Below are 26506 nucleotides of genomic sequence, written 5' to 3' on the forward strand. Positions count from 1 at the left end.
TTGACCCATTTATGCATACAGGTACAGTTCGGCCATGCCGGGGCGTGTGCAAACCAGGCCTCTGAAACGGCAGTGGCCAAGAACAAGGCACTCCAAGAGGCTGGAGCCTTCGTCCCCAAGAGCTTTGATGAGCTGGGAGAAGTCATAAAGTAAGACTGAACATAAATGTACTGGATTCAATACTGGAAATGTACATAAATGTACTGTATTCAATTAGATGCAAAGGAATGATTATATTTGTGTTTTCTAGATCAGTGTATGATGACTTGGTGAACCGTGGCGTGATTGTGCCCGCTAAAGAAGTTCCCCCTCCCACTGTGCCAATGGACTATTCTTGGGCAAGGGTGAGTATGAGAAGTGGTATCTCAGTAGTGTTGTATAAAGTACTAGAAAGCAATACTTGAGTAAAAGTACAAGTATCGTACTAGAAAAAGACTTTGGTAGAAGCGAAAGTCGCCTTTTAGAATATTACTTAAGTAAAAGTCTTAAAGTATCTGATATTTACTGTACTTAAGTATCAAAAGTAATTCTCTGATATTTAATGTACTTAAGTATTTGAAGTAAAAGTAAAAAGTACAATTTCAGTGATTTTCGGAAAGGCATAAGAGCAGGGGCGGTTCTAGGATTTCATCTTTAGGGGTTTTGGCCCTCAGTGAGAATTTAAAACAAGAAGAGTTTAATATTATATATTATATGACTACATAGTAAGCCAAAAGTTATGGTATTATATTAAACGGCAAAAGTGGACACCAAAATTTTATGCATGATGTAATGATGCCAGTCTTGAATCAAATCAGTTCATGTATGTGTGCATTCTCAGTGTCCAATGAATGCAGTCATTAATAAACAAATATTCACAAGACAAAGACCAAATCAATAAATGTTATTTTTATTTAGTATTGATATTGCATTAATATTTCGTTTGTGCTATCAACACTGGTAATAAGAATAGTGAAATTTCACTGCTTTTGTTTGCCGTCTTTGCGGCTTTCCGCCGATTAACGTTATAGATAAACGCCTCCAGCTCTGACTGCACGTGCACGCTGCGCATGCCTGAGCTTCTCCGTAGAGCGCGCGGACGTGCGTAATGCAAGGAGCAGTGATTCGCCAAACCTCCCTTATTGCAGTCGCACACATTTCTTCTGATTTTATTTTGTAGTAACGAGTAACGAAGATGCTTAGTGGAAATATAACGGAGTAAAAGTATACATTTTATCTAGGAAATGTAGTGGAGTAAAAGTAAAAGTTGACATAAATTTAAATAGCGAAGTAAAGTACAGATACGTGAAAGTTCTACTTAAGTACAGTAACGAAGTATTTGTACTTCGTTACATTACAACACTGTATCTCAGTAGGTAAGGTATCGGGCTGCTGATCAGAAAGTTGTGAGTTCAATATCCCTGGGCAACCAAGCTGCCAATCCTGGGCCCCTGAGCAAGGCCATTAACCCTGAATTGCTCAGCTGTATAAATGAGATAAATACAAGTCGCTCTGGATAAGAGCGACTGCCAAATGCTGTAAATGTAAAATGTAAACATAGTATGCTACAGACTAGAATGTCAGTCATGTGTTTTTTTTTTGTTTACATGCATGCATACACGTCCTAAACTTATTTCTGTTTGTCTCTCTGCAGGAACTTGGTCTTATCCGTAAGCCAGCGTCCTTCATGACCAGTATCTGTGATGAAAGAGGGCAGGAACTGATCTATGCCGGGATGCCCATCACAGAGGTCTTCAAGTCAGAGATAGGTCTGGGAGGAACCTTGGGCCTTCTCTGGTTCCAGAGAAGGTATGGAAATCCAGCATAAAATTATTTTTCTTTGCATTTGTGCTCTATTGTGAACAGAGCTTACAGTACCTTATTTTCCCAGTTAACGTTGAGAGGTGTTTGTGTGTGTGTGTGTGTGTGTGTATGACAGGTTACCTCGATACGCATGTCAGTTCATAGAGATGTGTTTGATGGTGACTGCAGACCACGGTCCTGCTGTTTCTGGAGCTCATAACACCATCGTGTGTGCTCGTGCAGGGAAAGATCTCATCTCTAGCCTCACGTCTGGACTTCTTACTATTGTAAGACTAGTTCGTTTAATGCCATTACTTCAGTTCTTATGTAGCTTCACTGTTTACATTAGTATTGTCTTCTAATACCATTACTTCAGTTTTTAAGCAACTACTTATTTGCTACATATGTATTATGTCTGTGTTTAGGGTGACCGGTTCGGTGGGGCTTTGGATGCTGCCGCAAAACAGTTTAGCAAGGCTTTTGACAGCGGCATGCTGCCTATGGAGTTTGTCAACAAGATGAAGAAAGATGGGAAACTGATAATGGGGATTGGGCACAGAGTCAAATCTGTGAGTAAACACAGTGTACGAAATCCAGTTTCCCAGTTACACCTGCTATACGCAGCATGGATAGAACTTTGTGTTGTTGTTTTTTTTGCCTTTTAGATCAATAATCCTGACATGAGGGTGCAGATCCTGAAGGACTTTGTGAAGCAGCACTTTCCTTCTTCTCAGCTTCTCGACTATGCACTGGATGTGGAAAAAATCACCACCTCCAAGGTATGAATAATGGCAGCATTTGTCAATGTCAATCAGAATCCTTGTAAGACTCCTGGCTGTAAATCATGCTGTTATAATCTCTGTATAATCTTTTAAAGTTATAATCTTTGTCTCTCCCAGAAACCCAACCTTATTTTGAATGTAGACGGCTTTATTGGCGTGGCATTCGTGGATCTGCTCAGAACATGTGGAGGCTTTACACGGTCAGCATGAGAGCTGCACACATTTCCTCAGAGCTCAGATGGCAACGTTTCTTCCTGTTTTGATGCTTCACTCTTTTTCTCACGTCGTTTCTGTTTCGTTACAGGGACGAGGCAGATGAGTTTGTGGAGATCGGTGCACTGAACGGGATTTTCGTCTTAGGACGCAGCATGGGCTTTATTGGTCAGTGTTAATTACAGTATATACTTACTGTAGAATGCTTTACCAATGATGATACAGTCAGCTCCACAGCTTTTGGCATCCTTTTTTATTTTTGGTTAAGCTTAGTGTGCTGTCTAATAAGGTTACAGCAATTTGAAAACACCTCTATGTTGGTGGTATACAGTAGTTGCGACATATATTTATACCCCAGGGGAAACAGGAAATGATTACTGACAATCAGAGCATAAGATCAGTAATGTGTATCTGTGTACCTCATAACCTACTTATTAAAAACACAGTGGTTTAAATAGCTAAGCAGATTTCACTAACACTCGCTCTTACTGCTCTCAGGCCACTATCTGGACCAGAAACGGCTGAAACAGGGTCTATACCGTCACCCATGGGATGACATCTCCTATGTCCTTCCTGAACACATGTCCATGTAACCGTGGAAACCATCACACCATCAGCCTATCATCACCACTTCAATCAGCTTTGACCTCTGACCTGGGTCACGTCTGACCTGGGTCACGTCTTTTTGTCTTCACCAGCTTAACTGTGAACGTGTCGTTGTGCTTTATTACTCAGACCATTAGTCCGGTGATAAAAATTGTGAATAATAATAATAATAATAATCCTGTAGTACTGATATAATGCTGTGAAAATGTGGATCACATAGTAGAATAATACAGAACTGTAATTTACATATAATATGAAAATGATTACACTTACCTTAGGCTGTTGAGTGTTCGTTAGACTCGCTCTTTAGATTGTAATGTGTTTCTTCAGCTTTAGGTGAAAAAAGATACTAAATTGTCATAAGCAGCCAACTAGTGCAATAACTAACTACAGTTAGGGATCTTTAAGTTGCTATTTTTGAAAATGGCTAAATGTTACTATTTTTGATGGATTTTTTTAAAGTTGACTGTGCCAAGGCATATAAAGTTTACACAAAGTTTACACGCCATCTGTCACGTGCCAGTGCCGCTGTCTGAATATATTATTAGTAATCTGCTGTTTAAATGTTTTACAAAAACCTGTGTATAATATGTAGTGCCATTCCATTTAATTATTTATTTTTTTATGCCTAAATTAATATCTGTGTCCAAGAAGTATAAATTATATCAAGAACACATCCAGCTCTCACTGTGAAGTAACAAAGTGTGTATGAAGGTGCATAATAAAATAAATACAAATCAATTCCTGAATTGCACGGATGCTGTCTTTCAATTGTTTCTCATTAGTAAATCATTCACTAGGTGAGCAGCCTTAAGAGGCCACAAGGGGGCGCTCGCGGTCAAGGCACATTTATACTTCTACACCAGTAGTGTGTCTGCTGTTTATTTAATTTGTAAGAGGTGGGTTGATGATGCACAATCAAACCCATAGTGGTGGGCAGACAGAGGTGTCAGAATGTTATTAGCCTGTGATAATGAAAGAATACGTGGCTTTTACAAGAGCAACTCTGCTCACTGTAACGCTTACGTGTCTGATGTTTCTCTAGAACATCACCAGGTTTCATAAAGGAAGTAGTAGAGGCTTTTGTGTTGGATAAAAACTTTTTATAAAACAATAATAATAATAATAATAATAATAATAATAATAAAATAAAATAAAGCTTTATAAAGAATAATCTTGAAGATAAATGCACTTTAAACATTAAATATACATAGGTTTTTGGAACAAACACTAAAAAAGTCTTTGAATAAAACTGAAAATAAGAAAACAAACAACAAATGCTTTTCCAAAATTCCAAAATAATTTCCATTTACAGTGAGAGAAATTTAATCTGAAATTAGAAAAAAATTCTTAATTTCTTGAAAGGGCTTGCGATTTTATTTGTTGTGCTCTTATACAATGTACAAGGTTGCAAAGCAGCTTTTCAGGAATATAAAAATTCAAAATATAAATTATGAAATTTTTAATTTACACTGAATATTCATTCAAACTCACCTTTCAATCATACCCACAAATAAACCATTTAGAATAAAATATTACACTTAATAACTTAAATATTTTAATTACAATAAATAGCCATCGTAATGCCTGTCTTTTCTTTGGCGTTAAAACTTATATTTTGATTTTCATACGTCTTCCATAAAGTCCTTTTTTCCCTGAGAATTGTTTCAGGAGGTTTTCATCCTGTTGGTGTCTTGAGGGCGGCCGTAAAGCTTGGCTGCTCGGATCTCAAAAGCGTTCACCATCTGTTTAACCACCTCGTCAAAAAACAATGTAGCTAATTGAGAGTGGAGCAGGGACTTGAACTCAAATGTTACCTAGAGAGAGGGGGGGGGAGGAAGGGAGGAGGAGAGGAAGGGAGAGGGAGAGAAAGGGGGAGGGAGAGGAAGGGAGGGGGGAAGGAGGGGGGAGAGAGAGGAAGAGAGTGAGAGAAGAATGGAAAGAGAGAGGGAGGGGGAGAGGGAGAAAAGGGGGGGAGGGAGTGGAGAGAGAGAAGTAAAAACAACCATTAAAAGTGCAGTTTTTGTTAAGCCGTCTACTCCCTGCAAGCTGAAATGCATTTAGCACCATAACTAACCCAATCCCTAATGTTGAAAGTATGTATGACTTCTAAATTGCTTGTTAAGAGAAAGAAACCAAGATGAGATAAGCAGTTTTTCTGGTATTTCGGCGGAGCTCGTTTCTGTGGCAAACAAAAAAACAAAAAACTTACAAGGAATCTAAATTGTCAAAACTAGCCACATATTTTGAATAACATAACTGTGAATGATTTTCTAAGGTATAACTGAGATAATCTGATCATAACATTACTGTGTTTAGTACCTTCACTGCATATTTCTCCAGTTACTGAATTATTCATGGCTTATATATTATCTCAGGAAAAACTATGAATGAACCTCTAAATCTCTTTGTCTGTAACTCCCCAATGGCATGTCCTCTATCCCCACTTTGCAGACACAGAGTCCCCATCAGCACAGAGACCTTTTAGTGCTGGTTATGTCAGGAGCAGTGGAAAAAGACCCACCCTGGTAAAAATAACTGCCTAATCTTTTCTAATCTGTAGACCCACTTGAACTATGAGGTAAGAGATCAGTGTCTGAGCATGAAACAGAGAGAGTCAAAGAGTGTACAGAGTTCATTGCTCTTTTTGAAGTTATTTCAATCCTGGCAATTACAAAAAGAAAGAAAAAACATTGCATCAAATACATAAATCTCTCTTTTCTGCTCTCAGACTAAATAAATTATTATTACCTGACTAGCAACTATAAGACAAATGTATGTTGTGTTACTAGACTATTCTAGACTATCACACATCCAGAATGTGTGTGTGTGTGTGTGTGTGTGTGTGTGTGTGTGTGTGTGTGTGTGTGTGTGTGTGTGTGTGTTTTGGTGAACACAAAGACCTAAATCAATAAAGCTATAGCAGGAAGAACACCTTGTGTCACATTGCAAAACCTACATAGAACTCCACGTTACAGGAATCTTCTCTGTTTCCAGAAGCAGGTGTGAACCACCACACCGTCTCAAGGTGACTAAAGAGTGTTCCGTCTGTACACACGGCCTAAAATGTAATCACATACACAACAAAACTCAAAACTAGTCCCAGAAGGCTGCAGATCACTGACATGGTGACGCATGGGGCTAAAGTCAAAAATGATTAAAAAGGACGGTGGGGGAAAGGTTTCAAATGAGTGAGAAGAAGCACTGCAATTCAAATACAATAATAAATAATCCCTCAATGTGTCACAGAAATTGTTTAAATTGACCTAATTTATACAACTGAGGTTTAAGGGCCTTACTCAAGTGTCAAGGAGTTGCAGCTTGGTGGTCCTGGGGTTTGAAGGCCAACACCTTAAACACTGATCTACCAATTTCCCCCGTAAGAGTTTTAACTTTCATGTTCCCATGTAGAGATGGAAATATTGCCTGTATTCATTTTTTACAACAAAACTGTATATCTGACCCAAGACTCATGCACTAGACCTTACCCGAACTTGTTGGTTAGGGACGACTGTGACTTCAGACACATAACATTCAATTAAAGGAGGGAAACCAATTTCCAGGTGGGCCTGTACATTCCCATTGTGCTGCTTTATGACCTTAGACCTCTTGCACCAAGGCACAAACTGATGGTACTGGTCCACGTTGGCTACTATGCTGTATATCTGCTCCACAGAGTACCTGAAGGGAAAAATATATATATATTTGTGTATAATATCCTTTCGGTTAAGGTTTGCTTGTACATACAAAATGCTCTGTGTGTGTGTGTGTGTGTGTGTGTGTGTGTGTGTGTGTGTGTGTGTGTGTGTGTGTGTGTGTGTGTACATACACTCACCCAATAGTCCTATTCTCAGAGTACTCCATCCTTCGTGCTATGATGGGGGCAGCTAGGTTAATAAACCTGCGAGTGGGGATGGGTTGTAACATCACAGGAAACTGCAAGCTGCTATTTCGTGTCGCTAACACACCACATGAGCTCAAATGTCTGGAAGAAAAAGATTGTATAGAAATTACAAAGTATGCAATATCCAATGAGCCTGTAGTTTGCACAGTATAATGCAGTACAGTCCAGATCACCATTTGGTGAAAGCATATATGACAAATATACTATAGGTCAAGAATGTTATATAAGAAACTTTTTAAAAATACGTACTAAACATCTGTGCATACATTAGACAGAATATTGACTACACAATTATTAACCGATAGTAAAAACAAACTTTGAACTTTTTCTTTTAACAAACAGTAAAACAATGAAACCTGTGGATGCTTTCACATCTTAGGAATTTAAGGGAAAAACACAAGTGGGAAGCGGACAGCCAATCAGAGAGTCCGCTCTCCAACAAACAGCCAATCAGAAGCAACTTCCTAGGGCTTTATTTAAATGATCTGGAAACCATGGATACGAGGAATGCAGATCTGGCCAAGGGCGTCGGATCGAAATACAGACATATATCCCATAATATAACACTAATTACAAATGTCGGGAAATTAGGACTGTGACTTATGTAAAAAACATTTTTTTTTACCAAAAATATAAAATAATAAAAAAAAGAAAAAAAAAACCCCACACTGCTACTTCAAGTGAATGAAAAATAATATAGTTTAAAATTAAAATAATATTAATATTTGTATATGTCGAATTAACAGATAAGAATTAAAAGACAATAAGAAAAAAATCATTCACAAATAAAATACAAATCAAAACACATTCTGCCCTAAGAAAAGCGTCTACTAAAATATTACAATATAGATTACAATACAGACATGAATAAACGTCTTAGATTAAAATCAAATAAACCAAGCCTGTATTTTTTAAAGGGCTAGTTAATTCTTTATAAATCACAGGTAACAGGTCACAATATCTCATACCTGATGGAGGTTTTTCGCAAAATCCTGAAGGACAAACTCTCGTATATTTCAGTAAGTGCTCGAAGAAAAAGTGGAGTAGATTTTATTGCCATTAATTCTGCGTAAGCAACAATAATCAGTCCTGTTTTTAATACTGCGGATGATGATAATGTGAGCTCGACACGCAGTGATACACTTTACAAGCCGACAAAAAAAAAAAAAAAAAAGCAGTGGGAGGAGCCAGTTGAGAAGGACACGACCCTTTTATGGCGTATAAATGCCTGAGTGACGTCATAAGTAATACCATTCGTCACATTTTATTTGTCTTTTAAATCTGGGAACATTTATGAATCTTTCATATATCTTAGAGATAAAATCTGTTATTATAAGAAAGACGACAATAAGAAAATTTAACGATAAATCAGTCGCATACGCAACCATGCAGTTTTTTTGACTGAATGTGACATAAATATAGAATTTATACAAAATTTATAATTTGCCTTTATAAATGTACAAAATAATAAATAAGTATATACAAACATGAGGGATACTAAAGAATTGTGAAAGAAACAATGCAATTATGATTATGATAAAAAGAGAGATGAAAAAAGAATATAACAGAACAAAACAGAACAATAAAAGTATTTTTTTATTTAGCAGTAGATTAGAGTGTCTTTATTCATACATATTAAGGACAAATTAGCCTGTACTTTTCCTTGTTGCAGGAGTGGAGATTTTGTACATTTATGTACTTGATATGTAACTTTCACATGGAAATATTGACATAGTCTACCTTTTAAATAATTAAAGAACAAATTATAAAATGCTTGACTAAAAGCATACATTGTGTTTGAGGAAGTTTGTAATTAAATACATCACAACAGGAACAGAGAAGTCTCAGATTTGACCTGGAATTAGACACATACCTTTCTAGCTAAAGTGTCATATTTCAGTTGAGGTTAAAACAAATGCTTGAATTATTATTACCTGTTTCGTTTTATATTAGACTGTCTGACACAAAGCAAAACTCAGTTTGAGAATTTTATTTAGCATTCAGTATATGTGCATTAAAACAGACATAACTCTGTAGTGTCATTTCATAATTCAGTGGAATTCTCTATATTAGTGAACAATGTTATTTCTGATCATGGTTTTATTAATTAGATATATGGACAAGAGCACATTTCTGGCACTTAACAGACACCCTTATCGAGGGTGAATTCCTTTTTTTTTTCGATTTATACAACTGAGAAATTGAGGGTTAATGGCCTTGCTCAGGGGCCCAGCAGTGCCAGCCTGCTGGACCTGGGATTCAAACTCATGACCTTCCGATCAGTTGTCCAACACCTTAACCACTAGGCTACCACATTGCTTACTTATTATTACAGCATTCAGTAATGCCAGAAAAGGACATAAACCACTGAAAAGCTTATCATAAATCCCTTCCCACTAACCAAGAGTGTCACAAGTTCTTGTTTCATAGATGTGTATGTGAAATAATGTGGGAAGGGTGATTAATGAGTGTTAGCTATTTGCTATTTTATCCTTCTTGTCCTTTTACACTCCCTGTAAACTTGTTTCATTTGTTTTGCAGACTATAATGATATCTTTACAGTTATGCGTGCTTGAATTTACTAATATATTAATGGCATAACGAAGCATACATTTGTCCACATTTGGAGAAATTTACGAATTGCTTAACTGTGAAGGCTCCATCCATAAATAACATTTTAGCTCTATCTGCACACTTCAGCGATGCTTCAGCGTTACAACGCCCCTGCTGCCATTTTATCCACAGATGAATGTAGAGTTTGGTGCCTTGAGAACTTATTGTCTTCTATGTAATGTAAACATGCCCGAATTCCACAGACAAAACAAGTGCTAAATAAAGCTGGCCTTGAGGTACTGAGAAAAGTTGCATGTGATTTTGTTCAGACCTTGAGCTAGAACACGCTGTTTCCCATGAATCTGGCTTTTCTTGCTGGGAAATGACTTGCTCGGAAACTTAAACAAATAAAAAAATATGAGCAACCGAATAAAAGTTAACTAGTTTGTGAAAGGAGTAACACAAGGTTAAGGGGAATTCTTTACATTTCTAGTTGTTTCAGTAAAGAATCCGTAAATGTATTTGATATTCTTTCATTTAAATTAGTTTTTGGTATGATATACAGGTATACTTTGTTGCATCAATATCCTAAGTTAATGGATAAGTTTAAGTTAAGTTTGTCAAAAACTTATAGACTTGATACATATTAAAATCTTTGTTTTTGATCAATAAATCACTGATAAATCATTGGATCAATAAATCACTAAAACAAAGAAAATTGACCTCCTGAAAGTTTGCTCAAAATACCCTGTACACTAAAATACACTGAGCAATCAGGTTTATGTGTGAGAGTGAAAGAGGGTTTAAGGTAGTTTTTATTTTATTTTATTCTATCCCATAATGATTCAGTTCCATTTTAAGTCAGAACAGTAATGTAGCTTTTCGTTTTGCGCTAATGAACACAATGTACTCTTGTTTCCTTGTTGCCACACTGTCTAAAAACCTGAACATATCATTGAATTGTAGCATCAATAAAACCACAAGCTGATCCTTGCATAATTTTATTTCAGTAGTAAATGATTTTGGTTATACATCTGCATGCATATAGAACATGATATTTTTTTCAACATGCTGGACGATAAGCATGTACTGTACATGATGTACAATATAATAATCACAGCCAAGAGATTAGAACTGAAACAAACTAGGTCTAATTATATAACTTCCATAGTGAATAACAATCATGTTGTTATTTGTGTGTGCCTGCATTCTCAGCAGAAGAGAAGATAAGCTTACTCATGGCTCGGATGTATTGTGAGCCATCGAGTGCCGTCAGCTTGAGACTGCTCATAGGGAGGAGAGCGCTGTTAGTGTAGTACCTAAAGACTGGACACTGAGCCTGGATCACCTCCATAAAGACCTAAAGGACAATCAGAGCAACTGTTAAATAAAACAAATTTATCCAGGAAGAATGATGGAGAAGTATATATTATATAAAATCTGGAACACTGTACTGATGCAAATATATAGAGTTAAAATTCGAATCACACCCAAACACCGTAAGAAACATGGTGTGTTTACATAATAAGCTGTCTCTTGGGCTCACCTGAATGATGTCATCAGTGTCCTGTGCTGCGTTCTGAAACATCATCTCGCAGTGCTGCAGGTACATCTCATATAGACGACGTGTGTGTGCGTCCACTTCCACAGACTCGTCACTCACCTCTGTCTTCTTCAGGTTCCTCAGGAAGTCTGTGTTCACTGGCCCACACTCTATCAGACTCACACTGCATCATGGGAAAGTGGATTTAAATTTGTATGACCGTTTGACTGTTTTAAGTGTTTTCCACATGAAATATTACATAAGGCAAAAATATAGTCATAAGCTATGCATTCTTCTTTACATTTCCGAACCATAGGACTTACAGTATTAACTTTATATTATCTTCATTATTTAATTGCTCCAGACTACAAATAAATCACACCCTTGCGTAATAGTGCCTATATTTATAATAATGAAATAGATTTACCATTTCTTCTTTAGAAAAACACTTTCAAATATGTTAAAATCATTTTCTCTTCATGGACTAAAAGCTTTACAGTGTCATGCATCTTGCCAAATACTAGATTTTTTTAAAAATGTCACAAAAAACAGAGAAATATGGAATGCTTAAAAGAAACTGAGGATCTGACCACTCAGGGCTTATTTATTTAAATTATGCCCTTTAACCCCTCAGTTGAAATATCCATAACATGTCATTTCTGATGAAAACTTAATAGATACTTTTGTGGATAAAATAATTAAAAGAACAAAACCCGATCTATATTAGCAACTACGTTAAAAACGTATGTGTGGAAACATTAAACATGCAGCATAGGAGGTAAATGAATTGTTAGAAATTGCTTATGTAAAATTAATATTTAATAATACTCACTGAATTTTGAACTGTTGTAGCAGGATGGCCAGGCTCTCACAAACACCCTCTACTGCAAATTTGCTGGCACAGTACACCTCATTAAAGGGAAGACCTGCAACACACACACACACACACACACACACACACACACACACACACACACACACACACACACACACACACACACACACACACACACACAAATTATAGTTCTGACATTTAAAAAGAGAAAACACAACAAAAATGATCATATACAAATATCTTGAATATAGGTATTAAATATATATTTATTTATATATTAGTTAATCCTGTTTACAGATTTGTTTTACTTGCTTCAAGATTTGTATTTTTTATTTTAAATGTATTTTTCTTTATTCTATATGCAAGATTATACATATTCACTGCATAAAACAGCAGTTTTGCTAAAGTATGTCAAATCCTACCCAGACCCTATCCAGTACTAATATCAGCACAGATACTGATCTCAGCACAGATACTGATTTTTCCACCTTTTGGTTTATATTTATATTTACGGCATTTGGCAGACACCCTTATTCAGGGAACTGTGATACTGTGACACCATGGTACTGTGTTTAATGAAAGCATTTTTTTTTCACCTTGCAGCTTAAAAGCCTTTCTGTTAATCTCTTACCTTGTAGCCCTCCCATGCTGCCAGTGACCAGAATTCGTCCTTGTCTCCTTCTCTTCATGTCGGGCAGGAAGGTTTGGATGGTGCGAATCGTACCCAGTAAATTCACCTCCAAGATTCCTCTCATAATGTCTTCTGATTGGGCTTCCAGGGGACCCATCAGCCCCACACCTGCATTACACACTGAGAGATAGATAGATAGATAGATAGATAGATAGATAGATAGATAGATAGATAGATAGATAGATAGATAGATAGATAGATAGAGAGAGAGAGAGAGAGAGAGAGAGAGAGAGAGATTAGACATTTATTATTAGACATTAAATTGTGCTAAGGAAGGAATCCGAGTCTTATTCTACATTTCTTTTAAGTTAGCTGTAGCAAAAAAGTTCCTTTAAAGGTTTTTAGTTAAGGTTAATAGTTAATAGTTAAGGTTTCTTATTGTGCTTAATGAGTTCTGCATCTTTGTTAGAAAAATAACAAAAAAAAATTCCCACTCAAATATGAAAAAAAAAAAAAGATCAGAATTTGTATCTTATACTGTTTTCAGTGTAACTTATACTGTTTCCATTTGAAAAGCAATTCATATAAAACATAGACCGAATTCAAAGCATTATAAATACTGTCATTTAGAAAGATTATGTCAATCAAGACGGTAAGATTTATTTAGCATTTAGTTTTTTATTTTCAGGTTCCGTTTAAGGACACATAAACAAAAATGAACCAAACTGACACCCAGAATATATGTTATTTATCACGTTTTTTTCAGGATTTACTGAGCCTAATTATTTTTCTCTCTCTCACCCAGTATGTCCACTCGGCCCTCTGTGATGCTTCTCTGGACTGTCCCTATGGACTGCTGGTCTGTGATGTCCATCTGCAGAATGGCCATGGTTTCGTTGTGCAGGTCTCTCACACTCTCCAGCAAGCGCTGCTTCTTATCCAGATTACGCATGGTGGCATACACTTAACAAAATGCAACCCAGATTGTGTTGTTTCATCTAACAATGATGCACCACAGCAGAAAATATCATCAGATACAATTTCAGCACATCACTCATTCAATATAATTACCTTTGTATGTTTTGGATGGATCTGATGCGAGATGGATGGCTAGACTGAGTCCAATTCCTGACGAGCAGCCAGTGATCAGAACGACCTTCTGCTCCATCAGAACCAAGACAATGTCAGTCTACAGTGCTGGAGAAAGGAAAAGATAAATGCAGAAGATGTGAGCAGGAATGCTGGTAATTTTATTTAGTATTTTTTTTGCGGGAGGTGAGATGCTTTTCTCAGCTGCTTGCTGTTGTGACTATTAACTTCAACCATTTGGGAGGATGTTTTAAACTTCGTAACGATCACAAGGTCAAGTTGAAAGCAAACATTTTGTGCTTCACGTTCACACAACCTAAACAGGCACACAGGTGCACTGAGACACAATGTGCTTACACGGTCACACAGCAATTTTACAAATTTATGATCTTACATTGTTATATGATTTCAGGTTAAACTCGAAATTACATGCAATTAAGTTCACTTTCCAATAGTTCTGTTTCCTTGTTCAAAATTTTATATAATGTTTTCTCCTAACATTCAACTTCCCAAAATCTGTTATTAATTAATAACTAAATTATTTTAAAGCAAATCTTAAAGCATTTTTAAGACTACTCTAATTTAGCTGCTGCATCTCTTGCATTTGTGTAAATACCTGACAAAAATGTCACAAAAAAACTGCTCTCTCTGCTTCCCTCAGGAAAACGTCTCCACAGCATCCGATCCCACACCAGTCGACTGAGGGATAGCTTTTTTCCTCAGGCTATCAGACTAATTAACAGTCACAACTAATACACCCTACAGCATACTTTCACAATATGGTATGCCACACCCTGCACCTTAACTTCGGACTATCCACACTGGACTATACATACACACTGCATTATACACACTGGACTATACATACACACTGCATTTATACACACTGAACTATACATACACACTGATTATACACACTGGACTATACATACACACTGCATTATACACACTGGACTATACATACACACTGCATTATACACACTGGACTATACATACACACTGATTATACACACTGGACTATACATACACACTGATTATACACACTGGACTATACATACACACTGATTATACACACTGGACTATACATACACACTGATTATACACACTGGACTATACATACACACTGCATTATACACACTGGACTATACATACACACTGCATTATACACACTGGACTATACATACACACTGCATTTAATGCCATAATCCATCTGTTACCACTAGATACCATTCGATGCACATCCATGTCATTTCTGTACCTGTACAATCTGTTTTGCACCTTATAGTATTTTCTATATAATATATTTACATATATATATGCATATATAAGTACATATTGCATATAATGTGTAGTGCTACTGTAAGGATGCCCAATAGTACACTGTATGTACTGCTATACTGTATGTATGGGCATATTGCACATGTTCACATGTTGATTCATTATCTGTTTGTTAATTGTACTTATTGTACACACATTGTACTGACTATATGTATGAGCATACTGCACATTTTACCTGTTGATTTCATTATGTTTGTTAATTGTACATATTGTACACACATATTGTACTGACTATATGTATGAGCAAATTGCACATTTTCACATGTCAACTCATTATCTATATCTTATCTGCATAACTGTTCTGTAATTCCTGGAGTTTGGCATAAATGGCTGCCCACTGCTCCGGGTGTGTGTTCACGGTGTGTGTGTTCACTGCTGTGTGTGTGTTCACTTTGATGGGTTAAATGCAGAGAACAAATTCTGAGTATGGGTCACCGTACTTAGCTGTATGTCACGTCACTTTTAAAATCTAATAACTGACTGTGATGTTTTGATCAAAGGAAAGATCATTTCTTGTGTATTTTTTTATGGAAATAAATGTGCAAAAAACAGTGATTGTAATGGCACTTATAACTCATATAAAGATAGAAATACAGAGAAAACGCTGGAGTATTTTGTAACTCAAGTAATATAAAATTTCCTTCTGAGGTCCATGAATTTTAGATAAGTGGAAAAAGTACAATCATTGTTATATATACACCAAAATTCATTTTGTTAGTTTACTGCTATATATCAGTATATTGTATATCTGATGGATATACAAAAATATTTATCCAGAATATAACTGTTATTAAGATATCAATTGCATTTAACACCAGGTCAGAAAATTTCCACAGCAGCATCAAGTGGTCCAAAATATTTCACAGCTTTGGTTTCTGACTTAATTAGACGTAAAACAGACTGAGTTTAAAATTTCTGTAAATGTTAACATGTAGTCAGTGACTATAGATTAATACTGACCCCTGCAGTCCAAACTGGGAAATTAACACTTAATATTGAATATCGCTTTCACTGAGAACTGCTGAGTAAATTCCCATGTAGATAATGGTCACTGAACAATCTATTGAATAATTTAAACAATGATTTAAAATTCTGACTATGATGTTCTGTGTTTGAGTTTAAGGTTGAAAATATATTTGTTAGTAATATCTCATTGGTTTGGTTTTTAGAAATTGATTAACAAGACAGTAGAAAAGTTGTCACATTATATGTACTTTATTAAGAATATATTTACTATAATTTCAATAATGAATAATAAAAGAACAAAAGTAAACTTTTCCATAGTAATATAATTTTTTACAGAAATAAAAGAATGAATAAATCAGTATTTACAGCATGAAAATATTGGCAAAATACTAAACCTAAACCTAATTTGGATCATACCAAGTATTAAAACCCAAATTTTTTCCAGTGAATAGCTTATATTTCAGTCAAAAGTCCACTTATTAAGTACACATTAGTTTTTAATCCACTTCTTCAATAGTCGGTCCCTGTGAGTTTGATCCTGAAGCGGCTCGTGCCTGATCTCCACAGCTTCCAGTTGGCATTCCTCCCTGGTACAGCTTAGTGATGATGGGGTTGCAGAGTTTCTCCAGTTCCTTCAGCTCATGTTCGTATTCTTCTTTTTCAGCCAGTTGGTTGTTCTCCAGCCAGGAAATGGACTTGTTACACCTCTCAATTACTTTCTTCTTGTCCTCTTCACTGATTTTGCCTTTCATGCTTTCATCCTCCACACTGTTCTTCATGTTAAAGGCGTACGACTCCAGGGAGTTCTTGGCCGCGATCTTCTCTCTCTGAAGGTCGTCCTCTGCTTTGTACGCATCTGCTTCCTGCACCATCCTTTCAATCTCCTCCTTGCTTAGCCTGCCTTTGTCATTAGTGATGGTGATCTTGTTCTCTTTGCCTGTGCTTTTGTCCACGGCAGACACGTTCAGAATGCCGTTGGCATCTATGTCGAAGGTGACTTCAATCTGAGGAACTCCACGTGGAGCAGGCGGGATGCCCGTCAGATCAAACTTCCCCAGTAGGTTGTTGTCTTTGGTCATTGCTCTCTCACCTTCATACACCTGGATCAGAACTCCAGGCTGGTTGTCTGCATACGTGCTGAAGATTTGCGTCTGCTTTGTGGGGATGGTGGTGTTGCGTTTGATGAGCGCGGTCATGACTCCTCCCGCTGTCTCGATGCCCAGGGACAGCGGAGCCACATCCAACAGCAGCAAGTCCTGGACGTTTCCAGAGGTGTCGCCCATAAGGATGGCAGCCTGAACTGCCGCACCGTAAGCTACGGCCTCGTCTGGGTTGATGCTTTTGTTCAGTTCCCGTCCGTTAAAGAAGTCCTGCAGAAGTTTTTGGATTTTCGGGATTCTTGTAGAACCTCCTACCAGGACAATTTCATGGATCTGGGATTTGTCCATCTTGGCATCTCGCAGGGCTTTCTCCACCGGCTCTAGTGTACCTCTGAACAGGTCCGAACACAACTCTTCAAAGCGTGCTCTGGTGATGGAAGTATAGAAGTCAGTGCCCTCATACAGAGAGTCGATTTCAATGCTGGCTTGAGAGCTGGAGGATAGGGTTCTCTTGGCTCTCTCACAGGCTGTACGCAGCCTCCTCAGGGCTCGCTTGTTTTGGCTCATGTCCTTCTTGTGCTTCCTCTTAAACTCCTCCACAAAGTGGTTCACCAGGCGGTTGTCAAAGTCCTCTCCGCCCAGGTGAGTGTCTCCTGCGGTGGCTTTCACTTCAAAGATGCCGTCGTCGATGGTAAGGATGGACACGTCGAACGTACCACCTCCCAGGTCAAAGATCAGGACGTTTCGCTCCGCTTTCTTGCCTTTGTCTAGACCGTAGGCGATCGCCGCGGCCGTGGGCTCGTTGATGATCCTCAGGACGTTCAGTCCGGCGATCACTCCAGCATCCTTAGTGGCTTGTCTTTGAGAGTCATTGAAGTAGGCAGGAACAGTAATAACAGCATTTGTTACTTTCTGTCCAAGATAAGCCTCTGCGATTTCCTTCATTTTCACCAGGACCATGGAGGAGATCTCTTCAGGGTTAAAGGATTTCTCCTCCCCTTTGTATTCGACCTGAACCTTCGGCTTGCCTCCTTCACTGGTAACCCGGAAAGGCCAATGCTTCATGTCGGACTGTACGACAGGATCGTCGAACTTCCTGCCGATCAGCCTCTTGGCATCAAACACTGTGTTGTTGGGGTTCATAGCCACTTGGTTTTTAGCAGCATCTCCAATGAGCCTCTCTGTGTCTGTGAAGGCCACATAGCTGGGTGTTGTTCTGTTTCCCTGGTCATTAGCAATGATCTCCACTTTTCCATGCTGAAACACCCCCACACAGGAGTAGGTGGTGCCCAGGTCAATCCCAATAGCAATTCCTTTGGATGAAGACATCTTGCTTGTTTTGTCAGATATCTAAAAGCGTCACAAAAACACACACAACGGCAGGAGTTAGGTCAAGCTGAATATGGCAAGTTGTCAGTTTGAACACACGATCAATTTAAACCAATAAAACTGTTAACTGAGAATTCATTTCATTTATTATTCTACTGGTAACAAAAATACATAATAGATTGCTTTGTATTTCTAAGGTTATAATAAGGTCTCACAATACATTTTAATATTATTGTCCTGTCCAGTTACACCATAACAATATGAGTCCTTAGAAGAGATTATAAATCCTGTCATATAACTACAGTCAATATGGACATGAATAATTCTACTTACAGTTATTAGTCTCCTGAAATATATGAAGATTATATGTTAACTCGTATTAAATCTGCGGCTTTGCTCCTCTTCGTCGTTGTAGATGTCACTACTCGTAGACGGCTGTTTGTTACACAAACCTTCATTCTCTCTTTTATACTTTCCAGCAGACACAGTCATTCTCTTCTCGCGCTTTCTAGACGCTTCTCAAAAGCCCCGTACCAATCCGACCAATCATACGTTATCCTGCCGTCTAAACCCCGCCCACCCATGATTCAGGAACATACCAATATGCCCAGAGCAGAGGAGGGACTTCCAGACTGTTCGGGAACATTTCTCTCTCATTTCTAACTACTGAACACGAAACACTGCTCTAATTTTTAGATATAATTCAGCAAAATGTCTTTTTTCTTAAAATTGTCAAACTAGTAAACAAAGTAGAAACAGAATAGAAATAAACTGGTGTTGACTCGAATCTCAGAACTGCGTAAGTTAATCATTACTTTGTTAAAGTTTACCTGAGTTTGACATTAAATGGTATTTGCTGTTTTTTTTGTACAGTTAAATTCATTCATTCATTCATTCATCATTCATTCATTCATTCGTTCATTTATCTGTCATGACATTTGTCAAAGTTAAGACCACAGCCACTGGTCTTAATAATAGTTCAAGCATGCAATTAACACGGCTATTAATTGTTTATTAAAAACAATTTTAATTTTAAGCACTTTATTCATTTCATGTTAGTTAAATGATCAAAAATGCTTTATGTCAAATTAGTATAATAAGCCAATTCAGTTTAGAAGCTACTTGAATAAAGGATTCTTAAGTTAGTGCTGTTATCATTATCTACTAAATCATACAGAAAATGTAAAGATTTTGTTACTCCTCGTGGTTAATATTTGGTGTTTTAAAGTAAAGAAAACGATGGCAGTCTTCAGAACACACACTACAAAGGTCTCTGTAACAGCTAAAGTCATCAAAACACAAACAGAGCATTCACATTATTTAGTACTTTCTAAAGTGTGGAAAAGTGTCAGAGATATACTTCAGTCTGTTTTTCCCTCCAATTTCTCTATTCTACAGGAGTATGATTATAGTACAGTTTGTTGTGCTATAATGTAAACAAAACCTATATTCAAACAAACATAATTCCACACAGCAAGTGCACACACACACACACACACACACACACACAAACAAAAACAAACACACAGAAACAAACACACAGAAACAAACACAGAAGCACACACACACACAGACACACACACACACACACACACACACACACACACACACACACACACACACACACACAAACAAACACAGAAGCACACACACACACACACACACACACACACACACACACACAATTTATGATCTTTAAAAATCCACACACAACGAGACATTACCATCAGTATTAGGAATCAGTTGAGTGAGCTAAGGGATAAAAGGCTAAATTTGAAAATAAATTAAATCACTAATAATTGAGTAATATCCTCAAAATACACCAATGTTTGCATATATATTTTATATTATTGTAAATCCCCTAGGTAACTGTCATTTTACATTTACAGCATTTGGCAGACGCCCTTATCCAGAGCGACATACATAAGTGCTTAAATCTCTAACATTGTTAGAGACATTTTAAGTGTTCTTTAACCAACCTGCAGGGGATATGGAGTGTTAGATCTGCAAATGATTAAACTCTGCTTATTGGCAAAAAGTGATGAGAGAGTTATGATGTCATATTACTTCTCATTTATAAAAAGGTATTCTTATAAACCAGACATTATCTCAAATAATTATTTAAAGGGTTATAAAGCATTTGATCTTTTGGCCTTGCATTCATAATCTGTATTGTACATTATCTCTTTATCTGGGTTTAGGACTGCTTGTTATGCTTTGCATGAACACTTCATTGAAACAGAGACAGAAATAGCCAGAATGGGTCATTTTGTCTCCTACAGCACTTTTTAGGTTTCCCTAATATAACAAAACTGGTTTAATTTCTAAACATGTACGATACATGAGGTGGAAAACATAAGAAGAAACTAGACTGTACTGGAAAATGAAGGTGAGCACTGACCTCTGCTGTTCAAATCAACCACTATACTGTCATTTCTGTGCTAAACACTAAGCATCAAATAATCCTAAACTGAACTTTCATGGGAGTTGCAGTACAAACATCAGCTTCTCTTGGGTGTTGTTTAAAATCTAGAACTGATTTACACATCAGATTATGGAACTTCCCAGATCTGCACATTTCACTATTTTTTTTTTATTGTCTTCCCCCCACATACTGTGTCATCACCAGTATTATTTAGTGGCACAAATGTCCAAAATATTGACGACACTGTAACTGAAGTACATGAATTTGAGAATAGAATTATATTTTATTTATTTAGTCTTTCCAAAAAAAATATATTCAGGATCGTGTTTTAAAGAATCAGCTAATGAATAGTACATGAAAGAGAAGACAACTTTTCCCACGTAATATACAATTTTAATGACAATAAAAAAATAATAGTATATATACAAACAAATATGTACACTATAAATCTTTGTAGCTCCAGGCTCAAAACTTGAAAGAGTATTAAATCTAATGTGGATCATACTAGCCAGGATTAACACACACAAACATTTTACAAAGAATATCATACATTTTACTCATCCTTTCACATCATAAAGACAGCATAAATATTTGTATTGCCAGTTAGAATTAGCTCAAAGTTAGGTTCATTTTAACAATGTCACCCAAAAATGTTTCAGTGAATAGCTTATATTTTAGTCAGAAGTCCACTTATTAAGACCGCATTAGTTTTTAATCAACTTCTTCAATAGTCGGTCCTTGGGAGTTTGATCCTGAAGCGGCTCGTGCCTGATCTCCACAGCTTCCAGTTGGCATTCCTCCCTGGTACAGCTTAGTGATGATGGGTTTGCAGAATTTCTCCAGTTCCTTCAGCTCATGTTCGTATTCCTCTTTTTCAGCCAGTTGGTTGTTCTCCAGCCAGGAAATGGCCTTGTTACACCTCTCAATTACTTTCTTCTTGTCCTCTTCACTGATTTTGCCTTTCATGCTTTCATCTTCCACACTGTTCTTCATGTTAAAGGCGTACGACTCCAGGGAGTTCTTGGCCACGATCTTCTCTCTCTGAAGGTCGTCCTCTGCTTTGTACGCATCTGCTTCCTGCACCATCCTTTCAATCTCCTCCTTGCTTAGCCTGCCTTTGTCATTGGTGATGGTGATCTTGTTCTCTTTGCCTGTGCTTTTGTCCACGGCAGACACGTTCAGAATGCCGTTGGCATCTATGTCGAAGGTGACTTCAATCTGAGGAACTCCACGTGGAGCAGGCGGGATGCCCGTCAGATCAAACTTCCCCAGTAGGTTGTTGTCTTTGGTCATTGCTCTCTCACCTTCATACACCTGGATCAGAACTCCAGGCTGGTTGTCTGCATACGTGCTGAAGATTTGCGTCTGCTTGGTGGGGATGGTGGTGTTGCGTTTGATGAGCGCGGTCATGACTCCTCCCGCTGTCTCGATGCCCAGGGACAGCGGAGCCACATCCAACAGCAGCAAGTCCTGGACGTTTCCAGAGGTGTCGCCCATAAGGATGGCAGCCTGAACCGCCGCACCGTAAGCTACGGCCTCGTCTGGGTTGATGCTTTTGTTCAGTTCCCGTCCGTTAAAGAAGTCCTGCAGAAGTTTTTGGATCTTGGGGATTCTTGTAGAACCTCCAACCAGGACAATTTCATGGATCTGGGATTTGTCCATCTTGGCATCTCGCAGGGCTTTCTCCACTGGCTCTAGCGTACCTCTGAACAGGTCCGAACACAACTCTTCAAAGCGTGCTCTGGTGATGGAAGTATAGAAGTCAGTGCCCTCATACAGAGAGTCGATTTCAATGCTGGCTTGAGAGCTGGAGGATAGGGTTCTCTTGGCTCTCTCACAGGCTGTACGCAGCCTCCTCAGGGCTCGCTTGTTTTGGCTCATGTCCTTCTTGTGCTTCCTCTTGAATTCCTCCACAAAATGGTTCACCAGGCGGTTGTCAAAGTCCTCTCCGCCCAGGTGAGTGTCTCCCGCGGTGGCTTTCACTTCAAAGATGCCGTCGTCGATGGTAAGAATGGACACGTCGAACGTACCACCTCCCAGGTCAAAGATCAGGACGTTGCGCTCCGCTTTCGTACCTTTGTCTAGGCCGTAGGCGATCGCCGCGGCCGTGGGCTCGTTGATGATCCTCAGGACGTTCAGTCCGGCGATCACTCCAGCATCCTTAGTGGCTTGTCTTTGAGAGTCATTGAAGTAGGCAGGAACAGTAATAACAGCATTTGTTACTTTCTGTCCAAGATAAGCCTCTGCGATTTCCTTCATTTTCACAAGGACCATGGAGGAGATCTCTTCAGGGTTAAAGGATTTCTCCTCCCCTTTGTATTCGACCTGAACCTTCGGCTTGCCTCCTTCACTGGTAACCCGGAAAGGCCAATGCTTCATGTCAGACTGTACGACAGGATCGTCGAACTTCCTGCCGATTAGCCTCTTGGCATCAAACACCGTGTTGTTGGGGTTCATGGCCACTTGGTTTTTAGCAGCATCTCCAATGAGCCTCTCCGTGTCTGTGAAGGCCACGTAGCTGGGTGTTGTTCTGTTTCCCTGGTCATTAGCAATGATCTCCACTTTTCCATGCTGAAACACCCCCACACAGGAGTAGGTGGTGCCCAGGTCAATCCCAATAGCAATTCCTTTGGATGAAGACATCTTGCTTGTTTTGTCAGATATCTAAAAGTGTCACAAAAACACACACAACGGCAGGAGTTAGGTCAAGCTGAATATGTCAAGTTGTCAGTTTGAACACACGATCAATTTAAACCAATAAAACTGTTAACTGAGAGTTCATTTCATTTATTATTCTACTGGTAATAAAATACATAAAATATTGTTTTGTATTTCTAAGGTTATAATAAGGTCTCACAATACATTTTAATATTATTGTCCTGTCCAGTTACACCATAACAATATGAGTCCTTAGAAGAGATTATAAATCCTGTCATATAACTACAGTCAATATGGACATGAATAATTCTACTTACAGTTATTAGTCTCCTGAAATATATGAAGATTATATGTTAACTCGTATTAAATCTGCGGCTTTGCTCCTCTTCGTCGTTGTAGATGTCACTACTCGTAGACGGCTGTTTGTTACACAAACCTTCATTCTCTCTTTTATACTTTCCAGCAGACACAGTCATTCTCTTCTCGCGCTTTCTAGACGCTTCTCAAAAGCTCGTACCAATCCGACCAATCATACGTTATCCTGCCGTCTAAACCCCGCCCACCCATGATTCAGGAACATACCAATATGCCCAGAACAGAGGAGGGACTTCCAGACTGTTCGGGAACATTTCTCTCTCATTTCTAACTACTGAACACGAAACACTGCTCTAATTTTTAGATATAATTCAGCAAAATGTCTTTTTTCTTAAAATTGTCAAACTAGTAAACAAAGTTTACTACAAAGAATAGAAATAAAACTGGTGTTGCCTCGAATCTCAGAAATGTGTAAGTTAATAATTACTTTGTTAAAGTTTACCTGAGTTTGACATTAAATGTTATTTGCTGGTTTTTTTGTACAGTTAAATTAACTCATTCATTCATTCATTCATTCATTCATTCATTCATTCATTCATTCATTCATTCATTTATCTGTCATGACATTTGTCAAAGTTAAGACCACAGCCACTGGTCTTAATAATAGTTCAAGCATGCAATTAACACGGCTATTAATTGTTTATTAAAAACAATTTAATTTTAAGCACTTTATTCATTTCATGTTAGTTAAATGATCAAAAATGCTTTATGTCAAATTAGTATAATAAGCCAATTCAGTTTAGAAGTTACTTGAATAAAGGATTCTTAAGTTAGTGCTGTTATCATTATCTACTAAATCATACAGAAAATGTAAAGATTTTGTTACATCTCGTGGTTAATATTTGGTGTTTTAAAGTAAAGAAAACGATGGCAGTCTTCAGAACACACCTTACAAAGGTCTCTGTAACAGCTAAAGTCATCAAAACACAAACAGAGCATTCACATTATTTTGTACATTCTAAAGTGTGGAACAGTGTCAGAGATATACTTCAGTCTGTTTTTCCCTCCAATTTCTCTATTATACATGAATATTTATTTACTTATTTATTTATTTGGAACCCCATTAGCTTCCACGAGTGGTCGGTAATCTTCCTGTGGTCCATTTTACAATATCAAAACATATTATACACAATCACATTACACTTTTTATAATATGTTATCAAAAGAATAAATACACTTCAATTTGAGTCATTACACTTAGTTTTCATTACAGATCACACATTTTTTTACCATCTTTTTAAAATAAGATATATTGCTTATTTGTCTTATACACATTGACAGTTGATTCCAAGCTACTGAGGATCTAAATAGTACAGTTCTCCTCATACAATTTGACTGTGCAAAAGGAACAACTAGATCACCAGAGCTGACCTGCCGAGTAATATGTAGGTGGCAATTCCCAACTGTAAACCTATTTATCCACAAAAAATCTGGGGTTGTTTTTATAGATGGCATTATGCATGTAGCACAGAAGACTTATCTTTAATTTATCCTGTACCTTCAACCATACTAATACAGTGTGCATCTCATTCACACCGGTCCTGTACGAACAGCCAAGAGCAACTCTGGCAGCTCTATTCTGAGCAAGTTTAATTTTTTTTAAGTGCTCCTGTGTAGCACTGGACCAAATAACTGAGCAGTACCCCAGGTGTGACAAGACCAAAGACTGGACTACTATTCTCATGACTGATGGTGGACAAAACGGCACACACTTCCTGGCTAAAGCAATGCCTCTGCCCATCCTAGAAACAATATGATTTATCTGATCAGTCCATGAGAGCTGATTATCCAGCTTGACACCCATTAGTTTAGTTGTAGTAACCTGCTCAACCAAAGTTGTATCAATAGTCAAATTTAGGTTACAAGGTTTATTTAACAAATGTTTAGTAGCAAAAACAATACATTTGGTTTTGGAAATATTCAGTACTAATTTGTTCAAATTAACCCATTTGATAATCAAATTTAATTGCTTTTGAAGGTTCATACTTAGATCGGTTATTGAAGGAGATGCACAAAATAAACTTGCATCATCTGCATACAGTACAACTTCTGCATTTCTAACAACATGGGGCAAATCATGGCCTGGTCTATAGGCATGCTGTGAACCTGTTAGCAATTCATTTAATGTAAAGTATTCTAGCATTTGATTAAAAAGTAACCTTTCAAATATTTTGCTTAATACAGGAAGAATATGAATTGGTCTGCAATTAGAAGGAGTAAACCCTGCCTTTTCATCTTTAAGTAAAGGCACAATTTTAGACTGTTTCCATAGCATAGGAAACACTCCGCTGAGAACTGAATTATTAAAAATGTGACATATTGGTTTGCACAAAATATTTGCAACAATTTTAAAAATTTTGCCATCAAGATGATCATT

At 37.6% G+C, this 26506-nt stretch overlaps 5 protein-coding genes across 6 annotated transcripts in view; 1 reads left to right on the forward strand and 4 right to left on the reverse strand.

Moving 5' to 3' along the window:
* aclya (ATP citrate lyase a) overlaps positions 1-4124 on the forward strand; it is a 27708-nt gene extending 23584 nt beyond the window's left edge. Inside the window, exons 20-28 of the mRNA XM_027161063.2 lie at positions 22-149; positions 251-344; positions 1634-1788; positions 1919-2069; positions 2208-2351; positions 2448-2561; positions 2682-2764; positions 2869-2945; positions 3276-4124. Of these exons, the coding sequence (XP_027016864.2) occupies positions 22-149; positions 251-344; positions 1634-1788; positions 1919-2069; positions 2208-2351; positions 2448-2561; positions 2682-2764; positions 2869-2945; positions 3276-3370 (1041 nt within the window). The 3' untranslated portion in view covers positions 3371-4124. The remainder of the gene's footprint in view (positions 1-21; positions 150-250; positions 345-1633; positions 1789-1918; positions 2070-2207; positions 2352-2447; positions 2562-2681; positions 2765-2868; positions 2946-3275) is intronic.
* Positions 4125-4737: 613 nt separating this feature from the next.
* si:ch73-141c7.1 (coenzyme Q-binding protein COQ10 homolog, mitochondrial) lies at positions 4738-8451 on the reverse strand. Its single transcript, XM_027161066.2, has 5 exons — positions 8256-8451; positions 7219-7368; positions 6872-7064; positions 6343-6444; positions 4738-5200 (listed from the first exon to the last, which is right to left on the reverse strand). Exons 1-5 carry the CDS (start codon positions 8345-8347, stop codon positions 5051-5053), a joined length of 687 nt encoding a protein of 228 aa, XP_027016867.1. The 5' UTR covers positions 8348-8451; the 3' UTR covers positions 4738-5050.
* A 2357-nt stretch (positions 8452-10808) lies between these two features.
* hsd17b1 (hydroxysteroid (17-beta) dehydrogenase 1) lies at positions 10809-14782 on the reverse strand. Of its 2 annotated transcripts, XM_027161134.2 has the most exons (7): positions 14555-14782; positions 13921-14046; positions 13651-13812; positions 12850-13029; positions 12216-12309; positions 11387-11567; positions 10809-11200 (listed from the first exon to the last, which is right to left on the reverse strand). In XM_027161134.2, exons 2-7 carry the CDS (start codon positions 14015-14017, stop codon positions 11030-11032), a joined length of 885 nt encoding a protein of 294 aa, XP_027016935.1. In that variant the 5' UTR covers positions 14018-14046; positions 14555-14782; the 3' UTR covers positions 10809-11029. The 2 variants fall into 2 exon arrangements, with proteins under 2 accessions (XP_027016935.1, XP_027016934.1); XM_027161133.2 differs by lacking the exon at positions 14555-14782 and having other exon boundaries at positions 13921-14154.
* A 1690-nt stretch (positions 14783-16472) lies between these two features.
* On the reverse strand, positions 16473-19202 carry LOC113652206 (heat shock 70 kDa protein). The gene is made up of 2 exons (XM_027161132.2): positions 19005-19202; positions 16473-18692 (listed from the first exon to the last, which is right to left on the reverse strand). The coding sequence occupies exon 2, from the start codon at positions 18669-18671 to the stop codon at positions 16740-16742; it is 1932 nt and encodes a 643-aa protein (XP_027016933.1). The 5' UTR covers positions 18672-18692; positions 19005-19202; the 3' UTR covers positions 16473-16739.
* A 2261-nt stretch (positions 19203-21463) lies between these two features.
* On the reverse strand, positions 21464-24269 carry LOC125138828 (heat shock 70 kDa protein-like). The gene is made up of 2 exons (XM_047801082.1): positions 24072-24269; positions 21464-23760 (listed from the first exon to the last, which is right to left on the reverse strand). The coding sequence occupies exon 2, from the start codon at positions 23737-23739 to the stop codon at positions 21808-21810; it is 1932 nt and encodes a 643-aa protein (XP_047657038.1). The 5' UTR covers positions 23740-23760; positions 24072-24269; the 3' UTR covers positions 21464-21807.
* Positions 24270-26506: the final 2237 nt, after the last annotated feature.

This window comes from Tachysurus fulvidraco, chromosome 15, assembly GCF_022655615.1.
Source record: "Tachysurus fulvidraco isolate hzauxx_2018 chromosome 15, HZAU_PFXX_2.0, whole genome shotgun sequence".
Lineage (NCBI taxonomy): Eukaryota > Metazoa > Chordata > Actinopteri > Siluriformes > Bagridae > Tachysurus > Tachysurus fulvidraco.